This window comes from Protomyctophum bolini, assembly GCF_963924005.1.
Source record: "Protomyctophum bolini genome assembly, chromosome: 4".
Taxonomy (NCBI): Eukaryota; Metazoa; Chordata; class Actinopteri; order Myctophiformes; family Myctophidae; genus Protomyctophum; species Protomyctophum bolini.
This window is the reverse complement of record NC_137865.1, coordinates 11,275,559-11,295,143: the sequence shown is the minus strand read 5'-3', so window position 1 is coordinate 11,295,143 and position 19,585 is coordinate 11,275,559. Positions and strand designations below refer to the sequence as shown.

The 19,585-nt window shown below is 42.1% G+C and overlaps 1 protein-coding gene across 4 annotated transcripts in view; it reads right to left on the bottom strand.

The window, feature by feature from the left end:
* mfge8b (milk fat globule EGF and factor V/VIII domain containing b) overlaps window positions 1-19,585 on the bottom strand; it is a 39,115-nt gene that overhangs the window by 10,317 nt on the left and 9,213 nt on the right. For 2 of the 4 annotated variants that reach the window (XM_080762600.1, XM_080762601.1), the window contains exons 2-6: window positions 14,811-14,933; window positions 14,337-14,468; window positions 13,872-13,904; window positions 3,071-3,184; window positions 806-987 (exon numbers count right to left, since the gene is read on the bottom strand). In XM_080762600.1, coding sequence (XP_080618726.1) covers window positions 806-987; window positions 3,071-3,184; window positions 13,872-13,904; window positions 14,337-14,468; window positions 14,811-14,933 — 584 coding nt within the window. The remainder of the gene's footprint in view (window positions 1-805; window positions 988-3,070; window positions 3,185-13,871; window positions 13,905-14,336; window positions 14,469-14,810; window positions 14,934-19,585) is intronic. The other 2 variants (XM_080762602.1, XM_080762603.1) reach the window with 1 other exon arrangement.

Genomic DNA, 19,585 nt, shown 5'->3' with positions numbered 1-19,585 from the left:
CCACAGACATACAGGGACACCAGTCAGTCAGTCAGTCACGGCACTATGTTTACCTGAGACCACAGACATACAGGGACACCAGTCAGTCACGGTTCCATTTCATAGGATGTTGATCAATCGACCACATAGTCAATTCCTGCTGGAGCCCCGTTTGTTTTGCATGTCTTTTGTCTGCCCTCGCTCAACTTCCTGCCTCTCTACACCAGTGGTTTCCAAACATCTTTGGCTCAGGGCACCCCTGTAAATAACGTTTTGATCCACGGCACCCCCTGAATTACATTGTTACTTTGTAGAACCTTACATCTATGGCATATTTTACAGATTATATGTAAATATTTCCCCCTAAAATACAGCATGTCAGGAAAAAAAACTGGAGAGAATATCTGTTTCCATTATGACAGATTGAAAATAACTTGTTACTTTATACTTTTATCCCTATTCTAGGGGGAACATTTGCCAAAAATAGACGATCTTGGCGAATGATTCCCCCCAACGTGTCGCAACGTAACAACATTGTGAGCTTGTAGTTCTGATATTTTTGGCGATGGGGTTTGGTGGTTTTGGCGATGGGGTTTGGTGTTGAAAAAGAACACACCAAGTACAATGCAATCAATAAGTATATAGGGTCTATGTCAGGGTTCCCCAATTAATTTTCCTCAAGGGCCATATTTTATTATTTTGACTAGCGTACCAGGCTGGGGGCCTGGTACGCTGGTACGCAGTGGTACGGGGTCTTGCCCTGAAAATAAATTTTCAGGGCAAGACCCCATTTATATATAATTCCACCCCCAGCATTCTTTCTGACCTCGATCCAGGGGTTCCTGTCGTGCGAGGCAGCTGTCCAGGCGTTCACCAGGCCCTTGTTGTTCAGCCTGGCCAGCTCCGGGCCCCAGCGCTGGAGGCCCAGCATGCGATACTGGATGGACGACGTACTGATCTGAGCCTCAGCGATACCTCCACCCTCCATGCCCATCAGAGAAATGCAACCTGAAAGGAGATGGAGATGTAGGGAGACAAGAGGGAGGCAAGAGTTTAGATCTGAGATCAAACATCATGGCTGAAGCGAAATGCGAGGCCTTTGAACGTAAAAAATAAATAAATGTTGCACTCTAGCGCAGACAAAAGTACTTAAATCTGTCTGACTGTTGGAGTTCTGGTGGGGAGACAATGGCGAACAATTTTCATATTTTCTGTGGTTTCCCTACTGTGGTTCCATTTTGGAGAAGTGTGACCAAGTGGTTGGGTTTTTACATATCTCTGCTGTCCAATAGAAACATCATAACTCCAAAATGTTCATTTTTCAGGATTTTTTTTTTTTTAAGGAAATGACCATATATTTTTTAAACAATGCAATACTGCCTCATCAAAGTTGGTGTTGTGACATTAGATATTGTCAATTACTTGCATGAGAAGGATAGAGGTGGTGGAGTTAGCTGATTTAGCAGACAGTTTGAGGGTCCAATGGAGTTAAGAGGTTTTGTCCAATGCTTTTTTTTTTACTACTTTCCATTGGTTCAAAATTCGAAACAATACACAAAAAAATAAAAAACCTCAAAAATTGAGTTATGAGGTTTCCTCCGGACAGCAACGATATGTATGGTAATCCCACTGTCAATAGTGGTCCCAAGATATTCGTAGCTGCGACGACCCTCTCCACACTCTCCCTCCCCACCCAATGTCAGCTGCGGAATAGGGTGGAGGTCATCGCTCCTCCGAGGGCTTATGAGGAGCTCCTTGGTCTCCTTCACATTCAGCTGAAGGTAGTGCTCCTCACACCACTGGTGGAGCTTCTTTGCTTCCTCCTCAAAGTGAGCAGGGCTGTTTGAGGAGTCGACCAGAGCGAAAGGCAGAGAGAGCGCACAAGAGAGGTGGGGAGGGCAGGAATCTGAATATCTCTGCTGTCGGGGAGAACTAATTTATTTTTCATTTTTCAGGAAATAGAATAAAATAAAAACGTATACTGTGTGTTTTAAAACAATGTAATACTGCCTCATCAAATTGCCACTTGCATGAGGGGGAGAGGTGGTGGAGTTAGCTGCTTTACGAGACAGTTTGCGGGCCCAATGAAGTTGAGAGGTTTTGTCCAAAGTGCTTTTTAATACTTGCTATTGGTTCAATATTTTTTAACCAACACACAGACATAAAGGGTGTTCAACAGCACTGATTTATGAGGGGGGAAAAAAGAGTTAGGTGGTTTCCTCCTGACAACGAAGAAATATAACCTACAGGACTGTTTCCCAAACAGTGGGTCAGAACCAATCTGTGGGTCGCGGATCCATTTCTGTGAAAACACGGTCAGTGGCCAAAGACACATGGCTGTCTGCCTTGAGTTCCTTCGTTAAAAATGTACGGTTAGTGAGTGTGTGTGTGTGTGTGTGTGTGTGTGTGTGAGTGAGTGAGTGAGTGAGTGAGTGAGTGAGTGAGTGAGTGTGTGTGCCGCAAAATGCCGCAGCTCGCTTGGTCTTCAACCAGCCAAAATACACGTCTCCTCCCTTCTCCGCTCCCTCCATTGGCTCCCGGTCGCTGCCCGCACAGAATACAAAACTCTGATGCTGGCATTCAAAGCAACCAAAGGCATGGCTCCCCCATATCTCACAAGTATGATCGTACCCTACAAACCCTCCTGCGCACTCAGATCAGCCAAAGCAGGGAAGCTGGAGGTACCTTCACTAAAAACACCGGGACAACGCTCCACACGTCCCAAACTCTTCTCCCTTCTGGCTCCAAAACTATGGAATGCACTTCCCATCACAGTCAGAACTGCAGCCTCACTCCCAATCTTCCGCCGTAGTCTGAAAACCCACCTCTTCAGACTCCACCATGGCCCGTAGCACTTGCCCTAGCCTAGCCCTTTAGATAGCACTTTATGTAGACTTAGATAGTATTTTAAACAGACGTATAGCTTGTTACGTAGACAGCACTACATAAAATGCATATCACTTTATAGTACACATGCATAATATTTATAATATTGTATAGTATGTATAGTTTACATAGATACTCCACTGTTACGTTCTTAGTTTATACATGATTCATGATAACTACTTTAAAAGGTTTCTACTCTACTCACGCAGTTGGCAGTGTTTGCCCACGTAGGGGGAGGGGCAGCGGCAGTTAAAGTCTCCGTCCAGGTCAGTGCAGTGTCCTCCATTCTGACACGGCCGAGCCTCGCATTCGTTCACATCTGGAGGGACAGAGCAATGTCGGCATCACTGTTTGTTTCATGTGCTGATGTCAAGTTGTCAAGTGATGTCAAGTTTCCGTGACACTATACAGTTAGTTCATACATGCAGCAGGGAACTGTAGCAACGGCCTGTTAGGGAAGTAAGAAGGGAGAAAGTTGTGTCCAGAGAAGATCAATGGTTTGATTCCCCTGAGTGAAAGGCAGAGTGGGGAAAGATAAAAGATTATCAGCTTCAACACCCATCCCTCAAAAGAAAGTGGATCAGTATACTGGCTTCTTTTAAAACAGGCCTGAAAATCCACCTTTCAGGAGTCTTTTTTTCTACTGTGTAATGTGTATATACATATAGTGTTTTATATTTTGTATATTTTGTAATGATATTGAATCTGGTTATTATTATTTATGTTATGTTTTATGAATTGACTACATATAGGACCCAAAAGGATTCAATCAATCAATTCTATTTTATCAATGCTTTATTGATGAGCGTAAAGAAACCTGCGGTTCTTTACATCGCCTCAAGATGGCGGCCTCGTCAACTATATCTGTTCGTCCAACAAGTCTGTGGTTTGGGGCAGAAGAGTGTTGGCACGGCAACAGAGCAGGGATTGGGAAAGACATACATAAGAAGAATGGAATGAGACCAAAATGTTTCTCATCCGTCCATCGCCAACTAAAGGGCTGCCAGCGTCAACCGGCACAGCATTTCATTTCAACATGTCTACTGTTTACTATTATCTGTCTGCTAATGCTGTTTACCATGTCTTCTGTTCACTATACAGTTGTTCAGCAGTGGTGGAAAAAGTACTCTTAAGTAAAAGTATTAATACTGCAATACTCTGTAAGTATAAGTATGGAATACAACATTTACTTGAGTAAGCATTGGTATAAAAATGTACCAAATGTAGATAGTAGACTAAGGTCCCATTTCACAAGTTTGCAAATGTAAAAATGTATAAAAAATCTTTTGAAAATTGCAGATCTACAAGCTCACAGTCACAATGTGTCGCATCGACACAGAACAGCTATTTTCAAATGTCTGAAATGTAGATTGTGGTTGATGTACTATATGTGTTGTAGCGCACACTGTTGTAGTCTACAAAGAAAATAGTAAAGTTTTCAAATAATTGTAGTGGAGTAAAAGTATAATAGTTCATTATAAAGTACAGAAAATTACAGAAATTACGGAAAAATACAGAAAAAAGAAGAAAAAGTACAGTACTTGAGTAAATGTACCTTACTCAGATGTGTGGCTGAAAAATGTATTTAATGAACCATGTCATTTAATTTAAAGCTAAAATAAAAAAGAATATTCTACTCAAGGTGCATGTGGATGAGGCATTATGGGAAACACACCACACACGCGCGCGCAAAACAGGTAGAAAAACACAGCTCCTTAAATAGAAACTTTTCTAAAAATACATTTTCAAATGCCCACAGCAGAGAATTAAAGGAGTGAAAACGGCGTGATTATTATGAATCTCTGTCGACTGTACATACTGTAGGCAGATGCTACCTCACTTTATGACAGTGAATTCTCAAATATTATACTAAAATATTCTCAGTGGCCCGGACTACTGGTGTTGCGGTTCAGGCATGATGGCAACTTTGATGATGGAGAGGGCCACTATATTTCCCCCTCACTGCATTTTATATATTTATTTAGTTTGAAAATGAATGCCCTACTTCGTCATTCTATGTCATACTAAAGGCCTATTCATAGTCTGGATTTTCGGTGGTGAGGTGACCACCGCTCCTCAAAGGTGGTCTGTATGTATAAATGTGGTATAAATGGAACCAAATGGGGGTCCTTGAAAAGTCTATCCTATAGACTCCTAATGTGCCATTGTGTCGTAGTAAATCAGTAGGTTATTCTGAAGGAAACCTGACATTCATTCAGTAATTGAGTCCTATGATCAACATAACAAGAACAAATCTTTGCCACGGACACATGTATCCGTGACATATTGATGACAACTTAGCATCAGATTTACTACTTGCACACACAGAAGTGTGAAAACACAAAACAGCAATAACACAGAGTCAAGTGTCAGCTGCTTGTTTGATTGGCTGTCTGTCTCTCGTCAGGAAGAGGATTGACCACCAGGACAGACAGACGCACAACCTGGTCAGCTGTCCTGCTTTGGATCTAATCCACATATTTATTTTTAAGTAGCAGCACAATTCGACTAAAATATAATAGGAGCAGTGCAGGATGAGAAGCCCAATACAGTGCACTGTCCCTGGGATAGCTTAGCATGAGCTGTGAGTGAATGTTTACATCTATACAGCATTGTGTGTTAAAACTGCAATCCTTAACTTGTCTAACATGTAAGATTCGAACCTACAGTACATCCCACAAACACTGAAAGTGTCACCACTGAGCTAACAGAGCTACTCGGGAGAGAAACTGAATTTTGACCATCAGACAGTAGGCCTACCACTTGTGAACCAGTTGTGGTCTTGGAGTCTTTCCCACACAGGATCTAAAATGCTCAATAGAAGCGCACAACTGAAGTACAACCACCTCAGTTGTGTTCGTTATATTGTATTAACGTACTATACTCAAGGTTCAAGGTTTCTTTATTTTGTCTCCCGAAGGAGAAATTTGTCTTGGACACCAAGGACCCGCCCTGCAGCATACAAATACATACTCTACAATCATTACAATACAGATTGGTTAAAATACAACATTATTCACTAAAAGATTACATAGTGGAGGTTTAAGTTATGTTTGTTAGTGTCATATACTGCAGTTTGTTTGTGTTGTTTTAGCTCTAGGAGAAATGGTTTAGAAATTTCTGATATTATTTAATTTATTGTTGGTAGGTCTGCATTTAAAAAACATTCCAAACCAATTAGACCATTATGCATCAGGCTAAAGTAATATGCTTGTTTTGTCTGTTGCTACAGATACAGTATGTGGTAAATAAATACAATGACACACACACACACACACACACACACACACACACACACACACACACACACACACACACACACACACACACACACACACACACACACACTAAATATCAGCAGTGACACAGCATAATGTGAAAAGCCAATACAACTCTAGCCTGTTTGAAATCGATACATATCCAAGGTCGATTGGTTCAACATTGTTTTTACACATGGAGCCTCTAGGAGCGCTGATTCTGTCATCGGAATTAATTTCATGGTCACACATGCATCACAAGATTACAGGCGTTAAAAGACTGTGTGAAAGATTATTGTGCTAGCTCTCAAATAGCAGTTACTGGAAGAGTTACAATAGGGAAAAAAGAGAAAGAAGAAATGAACACAGAGCACATTCAAAAAACAGGAAAGCACAGCCAAATAAAATATCCAAAGTCCAACGTACATAAGGTGCATGACACATGCACGTTATGAGTATAATTTTATCACCATATATTTCTCTGTGTAGGCTAGTTTATGAATGGAACACATTGATAAAAGGTCCCCCTGCTGCGTTTCCAATTGCTGCGGATGACAGTGTGAAGGAAAACCGCAGCAAATTAAATATGCAAGAATCCCAATTTCTCCGCCCATTCGCATTGAGTCTACCGAAGTATTAGGTGGGAATGTGACCTTAGTAACAGAGAAGTAGAAAATCACATCAAATAGAGCAGGGTGTGAACAGTGAACAGTCTGAATATACAGTAAAATGGTGCATTTATAAAGCACCTTTCTTTATCCAAAGGTGCTTTACAATGATTGTGCATTACATTCACCCACTCACACGCATTCATACACCGATGATGGCAGAGGAAACCATGCAACGCACCAACCTGCTCATAGGGAGCAATTAGGGGATCAGTGTCTTGCTCAATACAAGGGAGCCTGGGTTCCCAAGCGGCTGCTCTACCTCCTGAGCCACAGCCACCCTGTGCTGTACATACAGTATGTATAATATATTCAGCTTCACTGTACTGTACCCATATGTGTCCTGTATATTCATGTCGTAACAATCACGTGTCTGTGAACAATCGTTGGTATACTGTAAATTGTAGCGACCCCATGGAGGATTTCTGTGTATTGCAATCTGTCTGTATAGGGCTGGGAAGCTGTTGCTGCCCGGGTCTTAAAATGGAGAGTTACTTGTTAATAACCGGTGCCCTTTCTGAGTCTCAGATTGGAGAATAGAGTTCATGCATCACTTCCTCTTCCTGCACCCAGCCAGTCCTAGCCATACACACACTTTTACGGTTCGTTGACTGTACTGTTAACTGTACTTCGTCTTTGTTGTTCTCATGGTCGGATTTTCGTTTCCCTTTTTTAACCTGGGTGGAAATAGAGAAATTACATAGTTCTCCTTCTGTTGTGTTGGCCTGGCCTAAAGTGGCACTCTCACCGGTTTAAAAATGGTGTGTGTGTGTGTGTGTGTGTGTGTGTGTGTGTGTGTGTGTGTGTGTGTGTGTGTGTGCGCGAGTGCGTGCGTTTGTGTGCATTTCTTTTAAAAGGATCAGAGTTAAACAAACGCATTGTGGTGTTAAGACTGTGTGCGTCATTGGTTGGTTTCTTTCTTTAATCAATGGCAACATCAAAAAAAGTAATTATATATTCCTGACCCTCAAGTCCATTCAGGTTTAAGGTTCTTGGTGTGGCACAGGCTACTGAGGGGGCGCCCCATGCCAGCATGGCTGCCACATTAAAGCCACATTGCATGTGCATTGTGGCATTGTGCTGTACAATTAGTAGTTATTATTTTATGCTTTACTTGAGTATTTCCAATTTCCAATACTTTTATCTCTACTCAACTACGTTTCAGAAGCAATTATTGTACTTTTACTATTATTATTACAAAACATATACATTAACCACTTCAGCCATATACTGTATACATTTTGGCCATTTGAAAATAGCCGATCTACAAGCTCACAGTGTGTCACATTGCAACGTATTGTGAGCTTGTAGATCTGCTACTTTCTAAAGATTGTTATAGATGTATAATTATTACTTTTGGTACTTTAAGTACATTTTGATGCCAATACTAATTCTGGATTGTTTACTTGTAACCGAGTATTCCTACACTGCGGTATTGATACTTTAGGTTAAGTAAAACAGTACTTTTCCCACCACTGGCCACAAGGCCTCTTCTCATTCATCTACATGAATGAGAAGTGTAATTTTCTATGTGTACTGGTCTGGAGACTGGCTGCAGTCCACTGGGAAAGTACCGTCACTAGTTCAGACCTTACATTTCTTTACTTAAGTAAAAGTATCAATACCACAATGTAGAAGTAATACTTTGTTACAAGAAGAATATGCCCTGTAAGCAAGATTTACTTGTGTAAAAGCATCGGCATAATAAATTACTTAAATACCAAAATTAAAAGTACATGTAATGTAGAATGTGTACTTTCATCAAATTCTTTAGAAAATACAAATCTACAAAAGTACAATATCTGTAGTGGAGCAGAAGTATTGTATTGAACATTGGAAATACTCCAGTAAAGTAAGAAATACCTCAACATTGTACATATTTACTTTACACCACTGCCCAGAGGTGAGTCACAGAATGTTCTGATCGTTCTATTTTAGAAACCTAAACCTGAAAGATGAATGTCATCTATTACATAAATACAGTAAATACATAAATACAGCTAACTGCCACATAGTTCGACCACTCATTATTCATGTTAGCGTTGTAAATGTAATCTGAGTTGATAGGACAAACATATAAATAGACGCCGCCAACAACATAGCTTCACAAGAGTCACCAAACAGACGTCTTGGTGTGTAGAAGTACATAGCTAGATGAAAAGTGTGAAATTCCAGCTTGTTTTTACTTTTCCCTGGGTTTTTTTACACTGCATAGACGACACAAACATCTTGAGTGTTATTTGTGTCCGAGAGGGAATTATCCTGGATGACACGCCAGCGTTCCTCCATTACAGATAATATTTAAAATATTTCTGTCTGGTCAAAAACAAGAACATGTTGGGTTTTTAAGGGACAGCGTGTAACTGTGGTCGTTGGTTGACAACAAGTCTATAAAATACCATCAACCACACATGAGTGTAAGGAGGCTCTATACTCTATAGTCTAACTCTAACCCATGACACGAGAGGTACTATAGGACTATTATTTAGGACCAGACTGATTTCGTCGACTGAAACTATGAAGAAAAAAAATGCAGACTAAAATCTTCTGGTATCTAGTCAACTAAAACTAAGACCAAATGTAAAAAAACATTCCAGATGACTAAAACGGGATGACGTGTGCCGGTCTCTGTGCTCAAGTCATCATGCTCAGGTTTCTCCAGCTAATGTTGTGATTCTAGGTACTGTAAGGAGGCTTAAGTACGTAGCTCTGTAAATACACACTGTCGACAGGTTAGTAAACGCCATTATTCCTGGAGTACAGTACCACACACACACACACACACACACACACACACACACACACACACACACACACACACACTCCACCCTATAGGGGGCAAGGATCCCAGTCAGCCCACACCACCACAACATCCTGGGAGGGACTGAAATCAAGTACAGCGCACACACACGCACACGCACACAAGCTGATGTCCTCAATATACCAGAAAGTAATAATGACTGCTGCCTTAATCTGCTTTGAGAATCTGGCTGAACGAAAACAAAACTCACTCAGCCATCTGCTCTGCTCTGACCGACAACATGCCGTGTAGTTTATTACACATTCTCTCTTTAGTCACTGTTCGTTACGGGCATGGGTGTCAAATCAATATGGTTGCCAAAGTGTCCTAATGCTCATGATCCGTGGATGCTCATGATCCGTGGTCCTACACACAGTTCACAATAGTAATCAGATTACATTTATTTTCTCCTCACTTTGCCTTGTTGTAATAATGCAGCCAACCACAGGTCATAGACTCACTCCTCTCTCTCTCTCTCTCCCCATCCACTGAGCCAAATAAAGCTTCCCTTCTTTCTCCATCTCTATCCCTCTTCCTTCTCTCCCTCCCTCATTCCATCCAGGTAGCACCGTAGCAGTGACCCACCCCTCCCTCTGTGACTTTCACCCTCTCTGACCAGGTACAGCAGCAGCTGACAGGACAGTCCTGACTGTGACACTTCATTCACCGCTACAGCTCTGTGTGCTTTTCCACCCGGCAACAGCACAGGGACTGACGTTAATAATGGCCGTCCAGAGCCCACTTTCTACTGGTTGGAGGGATAAACTGAACGTGCGCGTGTGTGTGTGTGTGCATGTGCGTGTGTGTGTGTGTGTGTGTGTGTGTGTGTGTCTGTAATATACAGAGCTGGTTTACACAATTGGAACAATCCAATTATGTGGCAATGATGTGTTTGAAACATGCACAGCATCAGTAGCAGTAACCCAATTTTACATTACATAACGATGTTACTCCAAAGTCAGGATCAGTGAAGTCATTACATCACATGGCTAATGTATTCAGACACGTGCACATAAAGAAACCCCAAAAGAAGCATCAGTTAATGATTCATGTCCAACTAAATAGAAGGATTTGGGTAGGGAAACGGACATCTTCATCAAGTTTTGCTTAACCTGATTAAGAAGAATTAGAATACAGTTTGATGCATGCAAGAAGGCATGCACATTGTACTGCATAAGCAATTAATTAAAGCAGTGATGATAAGTGAATATAGAAATAGGAAATTACACTACACAGTATGCAAGCAGCATTCTCACATTCTCACACGTACACATTCGCGCACACACACACACACGCGCGCGCACACGGACACTATAATTAGGGAGCATTAGAGCCGACAGGCCAGCCATCAGTAAAGGTAAATGAAGGGAGCCTCTCCCAGCTGTAGTACTGACAGCTCCTCATGTACTCGTGCTACCTCTGCCTTCAACTAATTAGTGTAAAAGCTCTAGCCTGGAGGTGATCTGACATTTACGTATACATTAAATTGAACACATTTATCCATGTAATGCCTTCCAAAGGTGCTTTAAGGTAATAACCCATATATCTCTTGAATATTCATTTCACTGATGGTAGAGACTCCCTCACTGCCAACTAAAAACACACCACATTGGCAAAGCTGACTCTCACAGCCACAGTGACAGTTGTGTGGTGCCACAATAGTGGCAGTATCTTAACCTTGACCGTCAGTACCCTGCCATTTTTAAATGGTCGAAATGTATATATGGCTGAACTGGTTACAGTAATGTAGTACAGTAAAAGTCCAATATTTGCCCCTGAGATGTAGTAAAAGTAGGCTATTGAACATTGTAAATACTGAAGAAAGAAAGAAAATGTTGTCTTTTTTTAGCCACATTTTTGGAAATGTGCTCAAAATATGTGCAACATTTGGATATAAACTTGATGACAGAGAGATGAGTGGCAGAAACGTTTCATATTTTCATATTGTGGCAGTTGAGTGCACGGTGGCTTAAACACACATGATCATAAACTGTGTTTTCAGGAGAAACTTGGCCGTGAACTTACAAGTCATACGGGAATGTCGGAGGCGTATTTAACCCATTTAGACCTGAGGACGATTCTACAAATGCCTTCTAAGACAGTTTTCAGTTGTTCGCAAACATTTTCATGTCAAGGACCCCCAAAAATTATATGTAATTGGCCCCTGACCCCCATCTCAAAATATGTTGTTCCAGGGACCCTCCAGAAGCAAAGATTTAAGTTTAAAATGTTCGCCACATTTTCATGATAAAAATAAATAAATAGCAGATCGACAAGCGTTTAGCGCGGCACTCGGTGCCACGCTATGAGTTTGTAGATCTGCTATTTTTCAATAGCATAACATAATGCTTAAAAAACCAAAAGGGGTTCGCGCCCAAAGTGGGTTAAGTACAGACTGGGGGCACGATAAATTACAATGACATGATAAATTGTTGCACCATAACTAACTGGTGTAGTAGGCGTGTGGCTTGGGAGAAGGAATGTGAAGGGTAACACGTATCTGGTATGCGAGGACCATCTCTCCGCCGGAGATGGGAGGCATCCGCTCATCTCTTACCTCAAACATCTGTCAACGATGCTGTCTCCATAATTATTATGAGGCATAGTCCCATTACATTCAGCAAGAGTGAATGTCAGATTGGGTGAAGTGATTAAGAAACGTTGGATGATGACACTAAAAATAAACTGGGTTTTTGCCGTGCAAGTCTCCTGTTAAATATAGAAAATAAATTCCCCGTGACAATGATCTCCTGGCAGATGTACAGATACAGATAATGCATCTCTCTGTAAAGAGATACATGTATTGTGATGTTTCAATGCTAGATCTTCATCAGGCAAAGAAGTGTGAAATGTCTAAAACCTAAACATTGCAATAAATGTATCATTACACGTTAGACAGTGTTTGCTACTTTTGATCCATTTATGACTCTCCTACGCACCTCTCTCATGAGTGGCCTTCTGTTCAAAGTCTCAAGGCTTTGACCTTATCTCAGTGAGGCCTGTGGCTGAACTGATAAGTTCCACAATAGCTCCCTGTTGAGCCTGCCTCTAGCCTTGGGGACTATACTGCTGACTCCCACAGCGTGTGTGCGTGCGTGTGCGTGTGTGTGCGTGTGTGTTGCTGTTGTGGTTCCCATGTCCTCACAAGGAACGAGGCAGAAAATAATTAAAGAGAAAGACATCTGAAAGTCTGTGTCCTTAACACACTCCCCTGCCAGTGCTAGGTATTAATTAAAAAACTTAAAATGAAGAAAGAAAAACGCAATCTGGGAAAAGAATTCGAGACAAACGCATTTTAGTAAATCTGCTTACATCGAGGCGGACGGAGGCGGACCTTTCACTTCCGGTTCATTTCTGGTTATATCGGTCACCTGACAACCTAGAGCCATTCATACGTTGCATACGAGCACAATCTAACTTAAACAATAAAAACCCTTAATCGACCACTATACTCGTCAATGGCAATGAACTGTTGGATTTGAATGGACGACTATAGTCGACTCCTCAATGGCAGTGAATGTGTCAAGTGCTACTTTACTGTTACAACTTTAGGCTTGAGGTTCAAGTTAGGGTATGGTTAGGGTTAGCTGTGTGTGTGTGTGTGTGTGTGTGTGTGTGTGTGTGTGTGTGTGTGTGACTGTGTGTGTGTGTGACTGTGTGTGTGTGTGCCGGGACAACGCTCCACACGTCCCAAACTCTTCTCCCTTCTGGCTCCAAAACTATGGAATGCACTTCCCATTACAATCAGAACTGCAGCCTCACTCCCAACCTTCCGCCATAGTCTTTAAACCCACCTCTTCAGACTCCATCATGGCCGAAGCACTTGCCCTAGCCCCGACGTTTTTATGTAGACATAGCACTATAAATGATACTGTACATGCATAGTTCCATTATATAGATATTCCACTCTTCTTAGCTTACGTATGATTAATGATAACTACTTTTTATGTATGTGATGTATTGGCTTTTTGTTCTTGCTTAATGTAAATCGATCTGGATTAAGAGCGTCTGCTAAATGACTAAATTGTAAAATGTGTGTATGTGTGTGTGTGTGTGTGTGTGTGTGTGTGTGTGTGTGTGTGTGTGTGTGTGTGTGTGTATGTGCATGCATGCGTGCGTGCGTGTGTGCGTGCATGCGAGTGCGCGTGTGCACAGTGCTCTGCCCCGACATGCAGTTACAGTATGAGAACAAAGAGCGGCTAGATAGATCTGTGGAGAGACAGGGACCAGAAAGTCAAGGACAAGGAGATCTCTCTCAACAGTCATTTCTTTTTTTTTTACCTTCCAGCACAGTCAAGTCAGCCCCTTGGATACCTAAAGAGTATCACAAAACAAACACAAAACACACCACGTTCAACACAAGCCTATACAGAAATACCATACCGTGGCGTGTACAAATGTACATGAGTCTCTTCTAGACCTAGAGGTGTATAAAGAGCCAGAGACCTGTTTCCCAAACAGTGGATCGGGGCCCATCTTTTGGGTGGAGTACCCATTTTTAAATATTATTATTTCAAAAGAATCCCCCAAATCCACAAATATATTGTTGAATCCATTAATTAGAGGGAAGTAGTGAAAATAGCAGATACAAGTAGTGAAAATAGCAGATCTACATCACCTTTGGGTCTCGAGCTACAGCGTTTGGGAACCACTGAACTAGAGGAGTCTACAGACCTAGGAGAGTTGTTGACACCTAAACTCCTATTCATTTCACACTTGAGGTTCATAAACAGCAGAGAGACTTACTGTTCTGACAGTGGACTCCGTCGAAGCCTTGCTGGCATTTGCAGACATACTCGCTGAAGACATCGCCTCTGCGAGACTGGCCGGTCAGTTCACAGATGGCATCGTTCTTACAGGGGTTAGGAGTGCAGGGCCCTGGGAGGAGGATAGGAGAGAGGTGAGAGAAAGAGGAGAGCAAGAAAGGAGAGCCAAGTTGGACAGGAAGTTTAGCGGACATTTCTGTTTATTGGGATGTGAGAGCATGTTGACATTCGAGCTCTCCCCAGGTCGGCAGAGGGAGAGTAGCGCCCAGGGTTACAGCTTAGGCAATTGGCACCGGGTAAATCTTTTTTAAAAGGGTTACGAAATCGTGGGATAAAAATTACAAAATGAAAATGAATCTGAAAAATGTGTCTGAGAAAAGCTTTCATTTGAGTTTGTAGCTTCAACTGTACTAAGAGTCTAAGACAAACTTCAATGTCAATAGGAAATTCCTACCGCTTTCCGTTTCATTGCATTTGTCTCCGGTGAAGCCATCGGGGCAGATGCAGATGAACGGAGCTCCAGCTCCAGTCACACATGTCCCTCCATTGCTGCACACGTTCACCTCACAGTAGTCAGCTACGGAAAGAGACACACAGGGTTTAGAATGTTTGCATAATGATTTCCTTCTTCCTCTAAATCAAATTCCAAGAAAATGAAACTCGAGAACTGGAAAGATCAGGAAAAGTATTCTAGACTTTTTGTGCTCGTAGTACTTATTTCACTTTCATACAGGTCTGAAAAGCATCAACATGCTGGGGTTCAAGTGGTAAAATCTCAACTCAGGTTTCAGCTCCATGCTCCCCAGAGCCAGAAAGCAAATGATCCCTCCCGGTCTGTCCAGGTCCTATCTATCACAGCTCATTTACTACAGCTCAGGAATTCAGCTGACATTCAATGACTGAACAGACTGGAAGTCTGTTCAATATCAGTTGGATTATTCATACAGTACAAGTGTATATGTAATAAGGGGAAATACAGCTTCAAGATGACACTATGACAGATTGTTATTTCTATAAAGCTGATTTGCTCATTATTTATGTGTGTTATTGTTATTGTGTCCTTTTTGTAGACTTAACAAACCAAAACTAACAGTGTGTGAAATATCAAAAAATCGTGTGTGTTAGGAAAGTTCAGCTAAAGCTAAACTAATAGCTTTGTTTCTCCGCTCCACATCCGCTGCACCAGCGGCAGTTACTTTGCTGTGTTATTGAATACGGAGAGAGGAAAACTGCTGCGAGTCAGACAGACCGTGCCATGGAACAGCTGAGCAAGCCATCAGATCACACCCGTAAAACACAAAACAGATGCTGGATGCTTCCACACAGGAACCACCACCGCCGCTGCTGTCTGGACTCAGCAGCTCTCTGGGCGCCATTAGTGTCAGTGATCAGGGGGGAAAACACAGAGAGGCAATGAGTGAGGTTGATTCTCTGCTGCTGACCCCTATACAAAAGATCACTTTGTCCTTTCAATGGAACTAATGCGGTTTGGTGGTGTTGGGATGGATGGGAACCACAAACGATTATGAGTGATTTCCTACTAAGAGCAATTGACACATGAAGAATTTACAGGGATTTAGTGTTTTCTTGACATTCAAAAAGGATGGGATTAGTGTCCGAGATACAGAAGCGATAAATTAAGAGTGCTATGCTGTCCCGAGGACGGTTATCCTGCCTGTCCCTGGTAGGGATTCTATCGTTAACAACCGTTTTCCGAGAGAGACACATGCATTCACCTTCTCACTTTCCCCACATCCACAAAAGTCGGTCAGGGGTCGAGGTCACCAAGGAATCAAGGTACTGGGATTTTTAGTGCTTGCCTTGCTCAAAGACAGAGCCTTCCTTTAACACTTGGGTTCATGGTGGTCAAAAACCGCAGCCTCCCAATTACAGGACAGTACTATCCAAACCACTGGGCCATACCGCAGTTGTTTTTCCAAAAGATGGAGATACGAGCAGTAATCTAAAGTCACACCCTTGTGTTTTTAACACTGCGGGAGCAGCAGGCAGAGAAAGCACTGCTCCAAAAAAAGTTAACCCTTATTTTGAATAATTGTCGAGGAAGTCGAGGTTTCGGTCGCCGAGTTTTAAATTGTTGGTTCACCCACCGCACTGTCAGTCATACAGGTTAAAAAAAGACATCTGACCCAGATTTTATATATCCTTGAATGGCAGACTTCCTCCTACGCTGAATATGAAGCTATAAGCCGTAGGAGTCGATAAGGACCAGGATTCTTAGACGGCTGCTGTAGGAAAGGGAAGTATTTCAGTACTGCTGAGGGTGTAATTCTGTGGTCCTGCTCTGCGTTTCCCACATATGTAGATCATGGTTGGCACCTCGGCGACAGACCTAAAACATCCTGCGTCTTTTTACTCCCCAATAAAACAAAAAACAACCCCTACCAAGCATCAACGCAAACACCACTATCTGCATGTATACACACAAGACTCAGCTTCTCTACCAGGCATTCTTTAAATGAAGAGTAAATCTCTCTGTGCATGTCACTTCTGTGGTAGCCAGTCTTCCCATTAGTTTCTTAACAAAGAATTCAACCCTGGCATGAACAAAAACAATCTTATGTTCATTTAAACATAAGAATTATATGGGCACATATGTTTTCACTATGGAGAACCTGTACATATAATCCCTACTTTGTCTATTCTACATCCTGTTTGCGTGTTAAATCGCTGTCCTGTATTATCCAGAGTCAAGGCCTTTCATCTCAGGAGAGACTGTTAGGAGATAGCATTTCCTGCACCACCACAGACACATCATTATCCAAGTTATTGCCCTGTTTATCTGTGGGAAGGAAGTAAGGAACCCAACCTCCTGCTCTTCCTACAGTCAGAGGACTTCCGACTTATGACAGCTTCCCTGCAGGAAATTGGCCCTGTAAGTGCCATGGAACACTAGTGTTTCCCTGTCGGAGTGCATTCGAATACAGCTCGGGAAATAAAGTTTCAAAAAGTTTACAACACATGTAGAAGGTGGGACATTCCCTTTAGGAAAATACTGTTTAGTCCCAATTAAGGAACAAGGACTACTGCTGGGAGCAGAATAGATTAATTATTGAGTGGTGCAACCACTAGACAGCTATGTGTGTCCCTGGATCTGTCTGTCTAAGCACAAAAATAGTGTTTTAGTGTTTGTTCACCACCAAGTGTCACTGTTTCACAGCCTAACACACAGACAGAGACACACACAGGCCAGGGAGGAGGGCTTGTACAGTACAGTACAGTACAGTACAGTACAGTACAGTACAGTACAGTACAGTACAGTACAGCTCACTTCAGATGGGTCTGATTTTTTTTACTCGTTTTTTCTCCCCAATTTAGACGTTATGCCAGTTAATTCCTCCCCACACACTTTCTGTGCGTAGTCACATGCTGTTGTACCTTACTGGCTCAGGTGCCGCCCAAGCCTGTAGGCATGCGTGCGTGCAGTGACAAATATCAACCACCCCGCTCAGCTTCTCTCCCCCAAACACGGGCCAATTGTGGCCACAACCAAAAATATTTTGCACAATTAATTTGACACTGTCTCAGACAAGTCCTGTGAATTAAGTAAAGAACAGAGCTCCCAAAGTCCTTCCTATTATGGGAATGGTGGCTCTACAAATGACCCAAACAAATGTTTATCCAACTGTAGGACTGTGGTATGGCATGCCTGACAATGAAAGGGATTTTCACTGTTCACTTCAGCTTTCACAGAGAACATATTTGTAGAGTTAGCCAAAAAAATAAAAAAAGAAACCTCTTAAATGACAAGGTTTGTTTAATAGGGAAAACACAGGGCTGGTTATGTTGTTCCCCATTATCTAGAACTCTATCTTTCTCTCCCTCTAATGAAATAAAAATACAGAAGTAGAAAAACTTGTTACCACAAATCCTAGCACTGCACATGCACTGCACTCACGCAGCTGTGTGGGATCTTGCGCACACACACACACACACACACACACACACACACACACACACACACACACACACACACACACACACACACACACACACACACACACACACACACACACACACACACACACACACACACACACCCCCCCCACTGGAGGAGGTTAAGTTTCATATCTAAAGAACACACACACACACACACACACACACGCGCACACACACACACACACGTGTGAACGAGCACATACAGACACCTGTGCCTATAATTCGTTTGTTGTGAAACGAATTTCATATCTAAAGAGTGTCACATTATAGTGAACATAGAACTTGACATTTTCACTATCCATTTCTCTCTTTTAGTCATCACTACAGCTACATCAGGGAGGGGCAACCAACCACCTCAGTTTCACCAGATCTGGTGATCAGATCTGACTACTGATGTGATTGAATTGATTAAAAAAAATAACACAGTTCCATTGTTGTTTGATAAATGCATAAAATGTTTCTCAACAAGACAAAAGCAATGGTGGTTTTTCACTTTCTGGTACCTGTATGTCATTGGCAGCCTTGGAAAGCAGCCAAATGATCATGTGCCATCATGAATCATGATACACCTGGAGTCACTATACTAGAGGCTTCACTATACCTGACAGGGAGGAGTTTCACCAGGACAGCCCAACACATGTAGAAGTCACTAGTAGTGAAATAACAAAATACAGTAAAACAATCTCTCCTTCTAGCTTCTCACCCACGAACGTTACCAATTGTGTTCGTTGGAGTGCCCAAAAAAGCAGAAAGATGATTAATGTGTTGGCACTACAAAATGGACCAACCACTGTGTTGGTGACGCGTTTGGACGATGTCACCGGAAAATATTCGGCTCACTGGCTTGCAAAGAAAAATAGAGAGAGTTTCAATTCAAAAGGAAATGCAAGTGGACAGTCCATTCCTCTTAAATATCATCTTTACTGAGACCGACAGTAGTTAGGGAGACAGCATAGGACAGATCGACAGTAGGAAAGCTGAGAGACAGACAGCATTCGATAGACATGTCGTTGGAAAGCTGAGAGAAAGCCAGCGTAGGAGAGACAGACAGTAGGAAAACTATGAGGGAGACAGGCAGAGTATGAGGGAAAAGACAGTAGGAAAGCTGAGAAGTACACAGTGTAGGAGAGACAGACAGGAGATTAACATAATTCTGGAGGCCTAGAGTGGAGAGCAATTTCCTCATGGTCACACACAAAGGTAATTCAGTGCTTTAAAGTATTTTACATAAAGCATTAAAATGGTATTAGCCGAGACTCGAAGAGATTGAAG